The sequence below is a fragment of the Anomaloglossus baeobatrachus genome, chromosome 1, assembly GCF_048569485.1.
Source record: "Anomaloglossus baeobatrachus isolate aAnoBae1 chromosome 1, aAnoBae1.hap1, whole genome shotgun sequence".
In the NCBI taxonomy this organism is placed as follows: Eukaryota; Metazoa; Chordata; class Amphibia; order Anura; family Aromobatidae; genus Anomaloglossus; species Anomaloglossus baeobatrachus.
Window position 1 is genome coordinate 750,451,881 of NC_134353.1, and position 14,822 is coordinate 750,466,702.

At 48.0% G+C, this 14,822-nt stretch overlaps 1 protein-coding gene across 2 annotated transcripts in view; it reads right to left on the bottom strand.

Moving 5' to 3' along the window:
• ACAD10 (acyl-CoA dehydrogenase family member 10) overlaps nucleotides 1-14,822 on the bottom strand; it is a 96,683-nt gene that overhangs the window by 48,820 nt on the left and 33,041 nt on the right. For both annotated transcript variants that reach the window (XM_075323714.1, XM_075323723.1), the window contains exons 6-9: nucleotides 2,722-2,881; nucleotides 2,476-2,617; nucleotides 1,855-1,923; nucleotides 1,586-1,767 (exon numbers count right to left, since the gene is read on the bottom strand). In XM_075323714.1, coding sequence (XP_075179829.1) covers nucleotides 1,586-1,767; nucleotides 1,855-1,923; nucleotides 2,476-2,617; nucleotides 2,722-2,881 — 553 coding nt within the window. The remainder of the gene's footprint in view (nucleotides 1-1,585; nucleotides 1,768-1,854; nucleotides 1,924-2,475; nucleotides 2,618-2,721; nucleotides 2,882-14,822) is intronic.

Here is a 14,822-nt window from a genome sequence, read left to right on the forward strand (position 1 = left end):
AGGTCAAATTCTCCATAAATCTTTAGAAGCTATGATCAGATTTAACAGTTATTAAAGGGACAGTTATTAAACAGATGTAATCCGAAGATAGCATGTTGCAAGAGTTAAAACACAGAATTCATCTCTGCGTGCCTTACCTCACAATCTTTTTTTGTTTACCTGAAGTGTTAAGGTACCGTCACACTAAGCAACATCGCTAGCAACATCGCTGCTGAGGCACAACTTGCTAGCGATGTTCCTGTGTGTGACATCCAGCAACAACCTGGCCCCTGCTGTGAGGTCGCTGGTTGTTGCTGAATGTCCTGGACCATATTTTAGTTGTTGCTCTCCCGCTGTGAAGCACACATCGCTGTGTGTGACAGCGACAGAGCAACAACTGAATGTGCAGGCAGCAGGAGCCGGCTTCTGCGGACGCTGGTAACCACGGTAAACATCAGGTAACCAAGAAGCCCTTCCCTTGATTACCCAAGCACTCAGCTGTCAGTGCCGGCTCCCTGCTCCCTGCACACGTTGCTGGAGTACACATCGGGTAATTAACCCGATGTGTACTGTGGCTAGGAGTGCAGGGAACAGGGAGCCAGCACTGGCAGTGTGAGAGCGGCCGACGCTGGTAACGAAGGTAAATATCGGGTAACCAAGGGAAGGGCTTCTTGGTTACCCGATGTTTACCGTGGTTACCAGCGTCCGCAGAAGCCGGCTCCCTGCTGCCTGCACACGTAGCAGAGTACACAGTGTACTGTGGCTAGGTGTGCAGGGAGCCAGCGCTAAGCGGTGTGCGCTGGTAACCAAGGTAAATATCAGGTTGGTTACCCGATATTTACCTTAGTTACCAAGCGCAGCATGCTTCCACGTGTAGCGACGCTCCAGCGATCCTTGCCAGGTTAGGTTGTTGGTGGGATCGCTGGAGCGTCGCTTAGTGTGACATCTCACCAGCGACCTCCTAGCAACTTACCAGCGATCCCTATCAGGTTGTATCGTTGTTGGGTTCGCTGGTAAATTGTTTAGTGTGACTGGGCCTTTAGTTTAAGCCTCTTATCTTTATCATTAATGGGTCTCAGCAGCTCATGAGCTTCAGTTTGACTTCGCCCCCTTCTGTGATTAGCAGCTTCTGTCTATGGAAATGTACACTGGAAGCCTGGTGTGGGTGGGGATAGCTCTTTCTGCTACATGCAAAATTTAAAATATTTCACTGTGTCAGAACGGCTGTACCTAGTAATCTAAATGATACATCGTTGATCTCAGGGCCTCTCTGCATACACAATTCTGCTCTCAGATGAGGTAGCAAAAACCTGCTGCCAGATTCCCTTTAATAAGAAGGTTCTCAATATATTCCAAAGACTTTATGCCCAATATTGAAAGCTTGTTATATTCAATTTTAATCTTTTGGGATATGTAACACTAGACGTTTTTAGAAGCAGCAATTCCCACAAACATTGCCAGGCGGTGTACACATGGATGATGAATTCTGTATTCAGAATTACCTGCATTTTTCTGTTCATGCTTTGTAAAGCAGTAAGAATCATAATCTAATTGACAGCTCAAGTTTCTAATAAGCGTTAAAGAGTACAAACATTACAATGATTACCTTGTTTGCCATAATCCTCCAGCTGAGCTGCTTGGATATCTACACTGTGAATCTTGCACAATACTTTATTCATTTCTGTGTATATATCATGGCGCTGTTTAGCATCCATCCCCGGGAGTGCAGGATCTTTAAAGACACGTCCAGCAAGGAACTCCATCAGGAAGAAAGGAGTCCCAATAATTCTACCAGAAAATAAGCCACTTAGTTTGATGCAAACATGCTACAAATAAAATAATTCTTAATACTTACTGTAAGTGAGATTTACTTACGCAGAATCTTCACAGAGGTTGAACACCTTTGGTACAGGAACACCTGCTTCTCCGAGAGCTTTCAGGATCCTATAACCAATCATCATGTTTATAGAAAGCAGAAATCAGCAATTCTGCCTGGAAAACTGAGCTCAGAGATATATTCTAACAGCATTCATTTATTTTCATTTCAAATACTATATAGTCACAGCTAGTGATAATTGTAAAGCAGAAAGTAGCCTGTAAGAATTTGATTTCTCCACAATGGTTATTTTTGGAATTATTCCATGTGGTAAAATTTGAGGCTGATCATTGTACGAGTATATGTTAACCCCAGAACGCGCAACCATAGAAATCTACAATAGAAAACAAGTAACCTAGCAGGCCTGTGAGGCCCCAGGTATGCGTTCTAAGGTTAAGTAAAAAAAAAAAAATTATATATATATATATATATATATATATATATATATATATATATATATATATATATATATATATATATATATATATATATATATATATATATATATATATATATATATATATATATATATATATATATATATATATATATATATATATATATATATATACATACATATACATACATATACACATACATACATATATATATATACATACCTATATTCCCTCTCCACCGCATGGGCAGATGGCAGCAATTTTCCTGGAGGTTTTTTACGCAACACAAGTGCTCTTCCATTAAAGCGAACATAATAAGTTGGGTTGGATTGTCCATGACTGAACTGTCGCACAAAGAGACCCCCTGCAAAATTTCCGCATGAAGAAGAAAAAAAAAAAAATGTTGATAGAGCACGAACCTTTATACATCATCTTTTATTTCTGGATTTTGCATGTAAAAATACAAACCTGATAATTTCTCCCCAAAGAGATTTTCCAGATATTTTGTCAAGGAATCTCTTGAAATATCCATCGTTGGTCTCACAGAACGAGTGTTTGGAACAAAGTCTTTTAAAGGGAATCCCAACATATTTTCCAAATCTTTAAGTGCATCTTTTGCATTATTCACCTATTTAAAATTATATTGTAAAAAAATAAAATAAATATATGGTCATCTACAGAAAAGACAAAGATGTACTTTAAGTGATAAATTGCATTATCTACTAAGAAAATAACTTGTTTTTACTCTTATTGGGAAGAGTAATAAATGAATAAGGCTTATAATCAATAGGAATGCACATCTAGAAACGTTAATTTTCAAAGCAACATTAATTCCATTATGCTGTAAATGTGAAACAGGGGTCACACACACACACACACACACTATATATATATACACATAATATATAAATAAAACTGACAAACTTGTACAGTGGGAGAGAGGACCCTGCCCTCAGAGGCTTCTAATCTACTGGATTCAGATGGTCTAAAAGAGAACCTGACAGCTAACACATGGTGCCCAATTTGTGAGCAGCTTATATTGGACACTGGCAGTCTGAACTCAGCCAGGTATGTTTGACTGTGAAACACTACCGCAATTCAGAGTAAAACACTTTAAAAGCCGCTGGGCTCTCATAGATCAGAAGTATGTCAGACGAAGGGAAAAATTCAAACGCTTCTTCAATGAAGGATCAAACAAACGTAGGGGACATCTTTCAAGACTGCTACACGCTTCTTCTTGTGCAATATACATTCCGTGGATCAAGAGACATAGTGGTGGAGACACTCATAATCCAGAAGAAATTGACATTTTTCGGTCATCGTATGAGAAACTATTTGAAGGTCAAGACTCGGATCTTTCTCATCTATATCTCTCTACCTGGATTAAAAAGTATATTCAATAAACTTCTCTGCATTCCCTAGATAAGATCTTTCAGTGCGTCAGAAATCAGGCTCTCTCACAAGGTGAAATAAAATTCTGCAATCCAATCTACAGCTACTTGTAAATGTCCCAGTCCAGATGTCTCTAAAGAATGTATAAAATTCAGGTATTAAAAAAAAAAAAAAAAAAAAAAAAAAAAAAAAAAAAGTTAATTAACTAGCACCGGCTAAGGCTAAAACTTTTAATTCTGCAGACAAAAACACACATTTTGTCCCCCCAATCTTTAGAAGCACATATTAGGTGGTGTTCTCCCTTAGCCCAGTAAAGATCCCTCAGAGAATAACAGAGAATAACAGGTCAACTTTGTTGCTGAATGTAGACATTAAGTTATTTTCAAGGCTACTGGTGGATAGACTGGCTCGTTTGTTGCCTTCTCTCATTAATATGAATCAGGTTGAATTTGTCAAGGGATGAGAGACGAGGGAACCTGTCACCAGTTTTTCGGCCTATAAGCTGCGACCATCATCACTAGGCTCTTATACACAGCATTCTAACATGCTGAATATGAGAGCCCAGGCCGCTGTGTAGAACATAAATACACTTTATAATACTCACCTAACAGTCACGATTGGATTACGGTGGATTTGGGCCATATGGGAGTAACCGTTGTCCGGTGCCGGCGCCTCCTCTTTTGGCTATGTCCTGCGCAGGCGCACTACAATACTTTAATCTGCCCTGCTCAGGGCAGATCAAAGTGCGCCTGCGCAGGACCTCAGTGCCGGCGAGCGTGGATGATGTAGGACGTGTCATGCACCCCGGCGACAGAAGAAGGATGACAAAGAAGGCCGAAAGAGGCGGCGTAGGCACCGGACAACGGAGACGCCCATCTGACCCAAATCCACAGCAGCGCGACTGTTGGGCGAGTATTATAAAGTGTTTTTGTATGTTCTAAACAGCAGCCTGGGCTCTTATATACAGCATTCTAACATGCTGTATATAAAAGAGCCCAGTGGTGGTGGCCGCAGCTTATAAGCTGAAAGAAGGGAATTTTGTTTACTTACCGTAAATTCCTTTTCTTCTAGCTCCAATTGGGAGACCCAGACAATTGGGGTGTATAGCTATGCCTCCGGAGGCCACACAAAGTATTACACTAAAAGTGTAAAGCCCCTCCCCTTCTGCCTATACACCCCCCGTGCTCCCACGGGCTCCTCAGTTTTGGTGCAAAAGCAAGAAGGAGGAAAAAATTATAAACAGGTTTAAAGTAAATTCAATCCGAAGGAATATCGGAGAACTGAAACCATTCAACATGAACAACATGTGTACACAAAAAAACAGGGGCGGGTGCTGGGTCTCCCAATTGGAGCTAGAAGAAAAGGAATTTACGGTAAGTAAACAAAATTCCCTTCTTTGTCGCTCCATTGGGAGACCCAGACAATTGGGACGTCCAAAAGCAGTCCCTGGGTGGGTAAATAATACCTCATAATAGAGCCGTAACGGCTCCGTCCTACAGGTGGGCAACCGCCGCCTGAAGGACTCGCCTACCTAGGCTGGCATCTGCCGAAGCATAGGTATGCACCTGATAGTGTTTCGTGAAAGTGTGCAGGCTCGACCAGGTAGCTGCCTGACACACCTGCTGAGCCGTAGCCTGGTGCCGCAAGGCCCAGGACGCTCCCACGGCCCTGGTAGAATGGGCCTTCAGCCCTGATGGAACCGGAAGCCCCGAGGAACGATAAGCTTCGAGAATTGGTTCCTTGATCCACCGAGCCAGGGTTGATTTGGAAGCTTGTGTCCCTTTACGCTGGCCAGCGACAAGGACAAAGAGTGCATCCGAGCGGCGCAGGGGCGCCGTACGAGAAATGTAGAATCTGAGTGCTCTCACCAGATCTAACAAGTGCAAATCCTTTTCACATTGGTGAACTGGATGAGGACAAAAAGAAGGTAAGGAGATATCCTGATTGAGATGAAAGGGGGATACCACCTTAGGGAGAAATTCCGGAACCGGACGCAGAACCACCTTGTCCTGGTGAAACACCAGGAAAGGGGCTTTGCATGACAGTGCTGCTAGCTCAGACACTCTCCGAAGTGAAGTGACTGCTACTAGGAAAACCACTTTCTGCGAAAGGCGTGCGAGAGAAATATCCCTCATTGGCTCGAATGGTGGTTTCTGAAGAACCATCAGCACCCTGTTCAGATCCCAGGGTTCCAACGGACGTTTGTAAGGAGGGACGATGTGACAAACCCCCTGCAGGAACGTGCGTACCTGTGGAAGTCTGGCCAGGCGCTTCTGAAAAAACACAGAGAGCGCAGAGACTTGTCCCTTAAGGGAGCCGAGTGACAAACCCTTTTCCAATCCGGACTGAAGAAAGGACAGAAAAGTGGGCAAGGCAAATGGCCAGGGAGAAAAACCCTGAGCAGAGCACCACGACAGGAATATTTTCCACGTCCTGTGGTAGATCTTGGCGGACGTTGGTTTCCTAGCCTGTCTCATAGTGGCAATGACCTCTTGATATAATCCTGAAGACGCTAAGATCCAGGACTCAATGGCCACACAGTCAGGTTGAGGGCCGCAGAATTCAGATGGAAAAACGGCCCTTGAGACAGCAAGTCTGGTCGGTCTGGTAGTGCCCACGGTTGGCCGACCGTGAGATGCCACAGATCCGGGTACCACGACCTCCTCGGCCAGTCTGGAGCGACGAGGATGGCGCGGCGGCAGTCTGCCCTGATCTTGCGTAACACTCTGGGCAACAGTGCCAGCGGAGGAAACACATAAGGGAGTTGAAACTGCGACCAATCCTGAACTAAGGCGTCTGCCGCCAGAGCTCTGTGATCATGAGAACGTGCCATGAATGCCGTGACCTTGTTGTTGTGCCGGGACGCCATTAGGTCGACGTCCGGCATCCCCCAGCGGCAACAGATCTCCTGAAACACGTCCGGGTGAAGGGACCATTCCCCTGCGTCCATGCCCTGGCGACTGAGATAATCTGCTTCCCAGTTTTCCACGCCCGGGATGTGAACTGCAGAGATGGTGGAGGCCGTGGCTTCCACCCACATCAAAATCCGCCGGACTTCCTGGAAGGCTTGCCGACTGCGTGTTCCTCCTTGGTGGTTGATGTAAGCCACCGCTGTGGAGTTGTCCGACTGAATTCGGATCTGCTTGCCTTCCAGCCACTGCTGGAACGCTTTTAGGGCCAGATACACTGCCCTGATCTCCAGAACATTGATCTGAAGTGAGGACTCTTGCCGAGTCCACGTACCCTGAGCCCTGTGGTGGAGAAAAACTGCTCCCCACCCTGACAGACTCGCGTCCGTCGTGACCACCGCCCAGGATGGGGGTAGGAAGGATTTCCCCTTCGATAATGAAGTGGGAAGAAGCCACCACCGAAGGGAAGCTTTGGTTGCCTGAGAGAGGGAGACGTTCCTGTCGAGGGACGTCGGCTTCCTGTCCCATTTGTGTAGGATGTCCCGTTGAAGAGGACGCAGGTGAAACTGCGCGAAAGGGACTGCCTCCATTGCTGCCACCATCTTCCCCAGGAAGTGCATGAGGCGCCTCAAGGGGTGTGACTGACCTTGAAGGAGGGATTGCACCCCCGTCTGTAGTGAACGCTGCTTGTTCAGCGGAAGCTTCACTATCGCTGAGAGGGTATGAAACTCCATGCCAAGGTATGTCAGCGATTGGGCCGGTGTCAGATTTGACTTTGGAAAATTGATGATCCACCCGAAACTCTGGAGAGTCTCCAGAGTAGCGTTGAGGCTGTGCTGGCATGCCTCTTGAGAGGGTGCCTTGACCAGCAGATCGTCTAAGTAAGGGATCACCGAGTGACCCTGAGAGTGGAGGACCGCTACTACTGTAGCCATGACCTTGGTGAAAACCCGTGGGGCTGTCGCCAGGCCGAACGGCAGCACCACGAACTGAAGGTGTTCGTCTCCTATGGCGAAGCGCAGGAAGCGCTGATGCTCTGGAGCAATCGGTACGTGGAGATAAGCATCTTTGATATCGATCGATGCAAGGAAATCTCCTTGGGACATTGAGGCGATGACGGAGCGGAGGGATTCCATCCGGAACCGCCTGGTCTTTACGTGTTTGTTGAGCAGTTTTAGGTCCAGGACCGGACGGAAAGACCCGTCCTTCTTTGGGACCACAAACAGGTTGGAGTAAAAACCGTGACCCTGTTGCTGAAGAGGAACAGGGACCACCACTCCTTCTGCCTTCAGAGTGCCCAGCGCCTGCAGAAGAGCATCGGCTCGCTCGGGAGGCGGAGATGTTCTGAAGAATCGAGTCGGAGGACGAGAGCTGAACTCTATCCTGTAACCGTGAGACAGAATGTCTCTCACCCAACGGTCTTTTACCTGTGGCAGCCAGGTGTCGCAAAAGCGGGAGAGCCTGCCACCGACCGAGGATGCGGTGTGAGGAGGCCGTAAGTCATGAGGAAGCCGCCTTGGTAGCGGCACCTCCGGCGGTCTTTTTAGGGCGTGACTTAGACCGCCATGAATCGGAGTTCCTCTGATCCTTCTGAGGCCTTTTGGACGAGGAGAATCGGGACTTGCCCGCACCCCGAAAGGACCGAAACCTCGACTGTCCCCTCCTCTGTTGGGGTATGTTTGGTTTGGCCTGGGGTAAGGATGTTTCCTTTCCCTTGGATTGTTTGATGATTTCATCCAATCTCTCACCAAACAAACGGTCGCCAGAAAATGGCAAACCGGTTAAGCACTTTTTGGAAGCCGAATCTGCCTTCCATTCCCGCAGCCACAAGGCCCTGCGTATTGCCACCGAATTGTCGGCTGCAACCGCCGTACGGCTCGCAGAGTCCAGGACAGCATTAATAGCGTAGGACGCAAATGCCGACGTTTGAGAGGTTATGGACGCCACTTGCGGCGCAGACGTACGTGTGAGTGCGTCAATTTGCGCTTGACCCGCTGAGATAGCTTGGAGTGCCCATACGGCTGCGAATGCTGGAGCAAAAGACGCGCCGATAGCTTCATAGATGGATTTCAACCAGAGCTCCATCTGTCTGTCAGTGGCATCCTTGAGAGAAGCCCCATCTTCAACTGCAACTATGGATCTAGCCGCCAGTCTGGATATTGGAGGATCCACCTTGGGACACTGAGTCCAGCCCTTGACCACGTCAGGGGGGGAGGGATAACGTGTATCCTTAAGGCGCTTAGAAAAACGCTTATCTGGACAAGCCCGGTGTTTCTGGACTGCCTCTCTGAAGTCAGAGTGGTCCAGAAACATACTCGTTGTACGCTTGGGAAACCTGAAACGGAATTTCTCCTGCTGAGAAGCTGACTCCTCTACTGGAGGAGCTGCGGGAGAAATATCCAACATTTGATTTATGGACGCGATAAGATCATTCACTATGGCGTCCCCATCAGGAGTATCAAGGTTGAGAGCGGCCTCAGGATCAGAATCCTGATCAGCTACCTCCGCTTCCTCATACAGAGAGTCCTCCCGCTGAGACCCTGAACAATGTGATTATGTCGAGGGGATTTCCCAGCGAGCTCGCTTAGGCGGTCTGGGGCTGCGGTCCGTGTCAGAGACCTCACCCTGGGATCTATGAGACACCCCGGGAGGACATTGTTGTTCCAACTGAGGGGAACCAGGGGGCAATGATTCCACAGTGCCCCTGGTCTCAGATACCGGTCTGGACTGCAAAGCTTCTAGTATCTTAGCCATAGTCTCAGAAAGTCTTTCAGTAAAAACTGCAAACTCCGTCCCTGTCACCTGGACAGTGTTAGCAGGTGGCTCCCCCTGGGCCACCCTTAGCAGAGGCTCCGGCTGAGCAAGTGCCACAGGGGCCGAGCACTGTACACAATGAGGGTCAGTGGAACCTGCCGGTAGTGAAGCCTTACATGCGGCGCAGGCAGCATAGTAAGCCTGTGTTTTGGCACCCTTGCTTCTTGTGGACGCCATGCTGTTGTCTCCCCTGAGCAACCCAGGAGGGTATATAGCCAAAAATCAACCGTGCACCATACAGTGTAAAGTATAGCCTATAATTATATAATCTATAAGTACACTTCTGCACAAGTGGGGCCAGCACCTCAGGTGCTGCTTACCGCCCGCTCAAAGCGGTTGTGTGGTCACCAGAATCCCTGCCTGGGTCTCCCAGAGCTTGTCTCCCCTCTCCAGCGTCAGAAGAGCTGACAGGAATGGCTGCCGGCGTCCTGAGGAGAGGAGGGGGCCGTGGGCGTGCCCTAGAAAGTGCGGGAATCTGGTGCCCCACTGTGCACAGTGAAGGGGGTGGAGTATGCAAAGCATGTTCCAGCCCTCAGTGCTGATGTCCTGTACAGCGTCCCGCCCTTCCCCTGACTGGCAGGCCTGGGGGCGGGAAAAGAATGAGACTAGGCCGCAAAAGCCGGGGACTAAAGTTATAAGCGCGGCCGCCGTATAAGCGCGGTCGGCGCGGTAGTCCCCGGCGTACTAACAGTCCCAGCCGCGCCGGAGAGTAAACATGGCAGCGGCGGTCAGCGCGGTAGTCCCCAGTACACTAACACACCCAGCCACGCTGCAGTGTGTGATGGCACAAGCGCGGTCAGCGCTGCGGTCCCCGGCGCACTAACACACCCAGCAATGCTGGAGTGTTTCTGTGCGCGGTCCCCACGGGGACACAGAGTACCTGAAAGTAGCAGGGCCATGTCCCTGACGATACTCGGCTCCTTATCCAGCAGTCCAGGAGCTGTGGATGGAGCACGGTCTCAGTGCCTGGAGACCGATTAGGATCCCACTTCACCCAGAGCCCTGAAGGGGATGGGGAAGGAAAACAGCATGTGGGCTCCAGCCTCCGTACCCGCAATGGATACCTCAACCTTAACAACACCGCCGACAAGAGTGGGGTGAGAAGGGAGCATGCTGGGGGCCCTGTTAAGGGCCCTCTTTTCTTCCATCCGACATAGTCAGCAGCTGCTGCTGACTAAGCTGTGGAGCTATGCGTGCATGTCTGCCTCCTTCGCACAAAGCATAAAAACGGAGGAGCCCGTGGGAGCACGGGGGGTGTATAGGCAGAAGGGGAGGGGCTTTACACTTTTAGTGTAGTACTTTGTGCGGCCTCCGGAGGCATAGCTATACACCCCAATTGTCTGGGTCTCCCAATGGAGCGACAAAGAAAACTGGCGACGGGTTCCCTTTAAGACAATGGTTATAATTTTGAAGGCTTAATCACTTTCCACACCCCTAGCCCTACTATCTGTTGATGCAGAAAAGGCTTTTGATAAAGTCAACTGGAGATTTATGGAGGAGGCATTATGTCAGATAGCAACTGGCCCTCGTTTCTTAGGGTACCGTCACACTAAGCAACACAACCAGCGATCCCACCAGCGATCTGACCTGGCAGGGAGCGTTGGTGCGTCGCTACATGGTCGCTGGTGAGATGTCAATAAGGCAGATCTCCACAGTGATCAGCCACCAGCGACCTGTGTAACGACGCTGTGCTTCGTAACCATGGTACACATCGGTTACTAAGCAAAGTGCTTTGCTTGAATACCTGATTTGTACCTTGGTTACCAGCGTCCGAAGCTGCCAGAAGTCGTCTCCCTGCACACGTAACCATGGTACACATCGGGTTACTAAGCAAAGCGCCTTGCTTGGATACCCGATATGTACCTTAGTTACCAGCTTACCGCAGGCTGCCAGAAGCCAGCTCCCTGCACATTCAGATCTTTGGCTGCCACTGTCAAACACAGCGATGTGTGCTTCACAGCGGGAGAGCAGCGAGCAAAAAATGGTCCAGGACATTCAGCAACGACCAGCGAACTCACAGCAGGGGCCAGGTCATTGCTGGATGTCACACACAGCGACATCGCTAGCAACATCGCTGTTGCATCACAAAAACCGTGACTCAGCAGCGATGTCACTTAGTGAGACGTGGCCTTTACAGATGATTCTTGCTTTGTATAAAAGGTCCCACAGCTCGGGTTCAGGTTAACGCCACGTTGTCCTCGTCTTTAGAAATTCGGAAATAAACCAGACAGGGCTTCCCAGTATTTCCCCTTCTGTATGTAATAGCGATGGAACATTTGGCTAATACCATAAGAATTAACATCAATATACAAAAGGATTAAAATAGGCTCTAAGTCTTATAAAACAGCTCTTTATACAGATGATCTTCTTCTTTATGTCTCTCAGAACCTGATCTCTTTTCTTGCTGTAATGAAGGAGTTTGATAGGTTTGGCTTTAAGTAATTTTAAAGTAAATTATTCAAAAACAGAAGTCTTAAACACTTCACTTCCACAGAAACAGGTAATGGTTAATGTTCAATATAAGTGGCAATCGGAGGCATTGAAATATGTGGGTGTGCTCATTCCCTCTGATAATTAGAAACTTTTTTACCTCAGTTATCGGTGACTTTTAAATTGTACCTTCTCACGAATTATAGTAAATTGAAATAGTCTTGGTTCGAAAAGATAAACACTATCAAAATAGACGTCTTGGTTTGTTTTCTGTACATTGTTCAAACTATCACCATCTCTCCGCCCCACAGCTTTCTCTGCAAGCTACGTTCTGCCTTGGTCAGATTTGTCAGGGGTAAGATTAGGCCTAGGAAATGTATGCAAACACTAACTTGCCCTAAATCCTTGGGCAAAGCAGATCTTCCCAATTTAAAAATTTACTTTCATGCTACTATTTTAGTCAGATTGATAGATTGGCATTTCCATCCAGTTACTAAACAATGGGTTGGTCTGGAACAGGAGGGATTGCCTACTCCACTGAAACATCTTCCATGTCTTTCTACAGTAAATGGTCATTTTATAGAGAGAGCTCAATATTTCTAACTAAAGAGACACTTAAAATCTGGCATTTACTAAGGGGTACATTACTTTCTGACAGGACAATTAGGCTAGTTTCATACATCCAGCTTTTCGCCGGTTTGCCGGATTCGGCGCACGCCAGTACAGTGTATACAGTACAATGGCAGCGCGACAAGCGCCGGTCACATGCTGTCATGTGACCGGAGCATGTGACCCAGAAGTTGCGGCGCTGCCATTGTACTGTATACGCTGTACTGGCGTGCGCCAAAACTGGGGAAAAGCCGGATGTGTGAAACCGGCCTAAGTTCACTCACATCACTCTTTTACAACCCATCTTTTCATCCTAGATACTTGAATAGGTCTTTGCTCAGTTGGAGGACACCATTTATTTCACATGCTGGAAGGTGGTAAGTTACCCTTGTTTGTTTATTTGCAGGTGTGATCCCCGTCCAGAAGATTCCCGTGGCTTTAATATATACCATTGCTTTAATTTTTATCTTCTCAGAAATGTCATAGTTCACCTCTGTTTATTCCCATTTTATTTGAGAAGTTGTTTTTGCAAGATTCTCCGCATGAGAATCCGTATTGTGTTGTGATTTGTTTTTTGACAGATAATGCAGATTTGGTGCAGGAATATGGTATATAAATTTCAGCACCAAATCTGCATCTCTTGGCAAAAAACCCCCACATGGTTTTCTGCCGGGAGATAGAGGTCTGTAAACTCAGTAAACTCCTGAGGGGAGATCTCTGAGTTTAAAGTGAACTTTTCAGGTGCAATATGCACCCAGAATTACAAGCTGTTCTGGGTGCATATTGCTAATCCCTGCCTAACCATCACTGCATCTAGCAGCACAGATAAAAAAGAGAATTTTGTTTACTTACCGTAAATTCTTTTTCTTATAGTTGAGACCCAGACATTGGGTGTATAGCTTCTGCCTCTGGAGGACACACAAAGTACTACACTAAAAAGTGTAGCTCCTCCCTCTGAGCCTATACACCCCCTGGAGAACCAGATCTAGCCAGTTTAGTTCAAAAGCTGAAGGAGAATAGCCACCCACAAGTAAAAACAGAGCAAGAACCGGAACAACCGGAGACTCTGTCCACGACAACAGCCGGTGATAACACGCGGAACAAGAAACTGCCAACAGGCAACAGGGAGGGTGCTGGGTCTCCCAATACGGAACTATAAGAAAAAGAATTTACGGTAAGTAAACAAAATTCTCTTTTTCTTTATCGTTCCTATGGGAGACCCAGACATTGGGACGTCTCAAAGCAGTCCATGGGTGGGAATAAACAGAAAAACTGAGAAGTAGGCAGAGCCTAACTTCACAAATGGGCGACAGCCGTCTGAAGGATGCGTCTGCCCAAGCTCGCATCTGCCGAAGCATGAGCATGCACTTGGTAGTGCTTTGAAAAGGTATGCAGGCTAGTCCAAGTGGCAGCCTGACAGACTTGCTGAGCCGTAGCCTGGTGCCTGAAAGCCCAAGAGGCACCGACAGCTCTGGTCGAGTGTGCCTTGATCCCCGGCGGGGGAGGCACCTGAGAACACTGGTAGGCGTCCGAAATGGTCGACCTAATCCAACGGGCTAAGGTCGGCTTAGAAGCAGAGAGGCCCTTACGCCGACCTGTGGTTAGCACAAAAAGAGAGGTGCACTGCCTAAGAGCAGCAGTGCGAGACACATAGATCCGGAGCGCCCGCACCAGATCCAGAGTATGCAACGCTTTTTCAAAGCGATGAACAGGAGCCGGACAAAAGGAAGGCAGGGTAATGTCCTGGTTAAGGTGGAAAGGAGAAACCACCTTAGGGAGAAAGTCCGGAGTTGACGGAGAACCACCTTGTCTTGATGAAAAACCAAAAAAGGTGACTCCGAAGAGAGCGCAGCCAAATCAGAGACTCTCCTGAGGGAAGTTATGGCTACTAGAAAGACCATTTTCTGTGAAAGACGAAACAAAGAAACCTCCCTAAGAGGCTCAAAGGGGGGTTTCTGGAAGGCCGTGAGGACCAAATTGAGGTCCCAGGGATCCAAGGGCCGCCGGTAAGGCGGAATGGTATGAGACGCGCCCTGCATGCAGGTGCGGACCTGAGCCAGCCGGGCGATACGCCGCTGGAACAGCACTGACAGAGCCGAGACTTGTCCCTTGAGAGAATTGAGGGACAGTCCTAGCTGCAGACCGGACTGTAGAAAGGACAGAAGGGTCGGCAAGGAAAAAAGCCAAGGAGCATGGCCGGAAGAGTGACACCAGGACAGGAAAAGTTTCCAAGTCCTGTGATAGATTTTGGCCGAGGAAGACTTCCGAGCCCGAGTCATAGTGGAGATGACTTCAGGAGGAATACCAGAAGCCGTCAAGATCCAGGACTCAAGAGCCACGCCGTCAATCTGAGAGTCGCAGAATGCTGGGGAAAAACGGACCTTGTGAGAGCAGGTCTGGACGGTCCGGAAGATG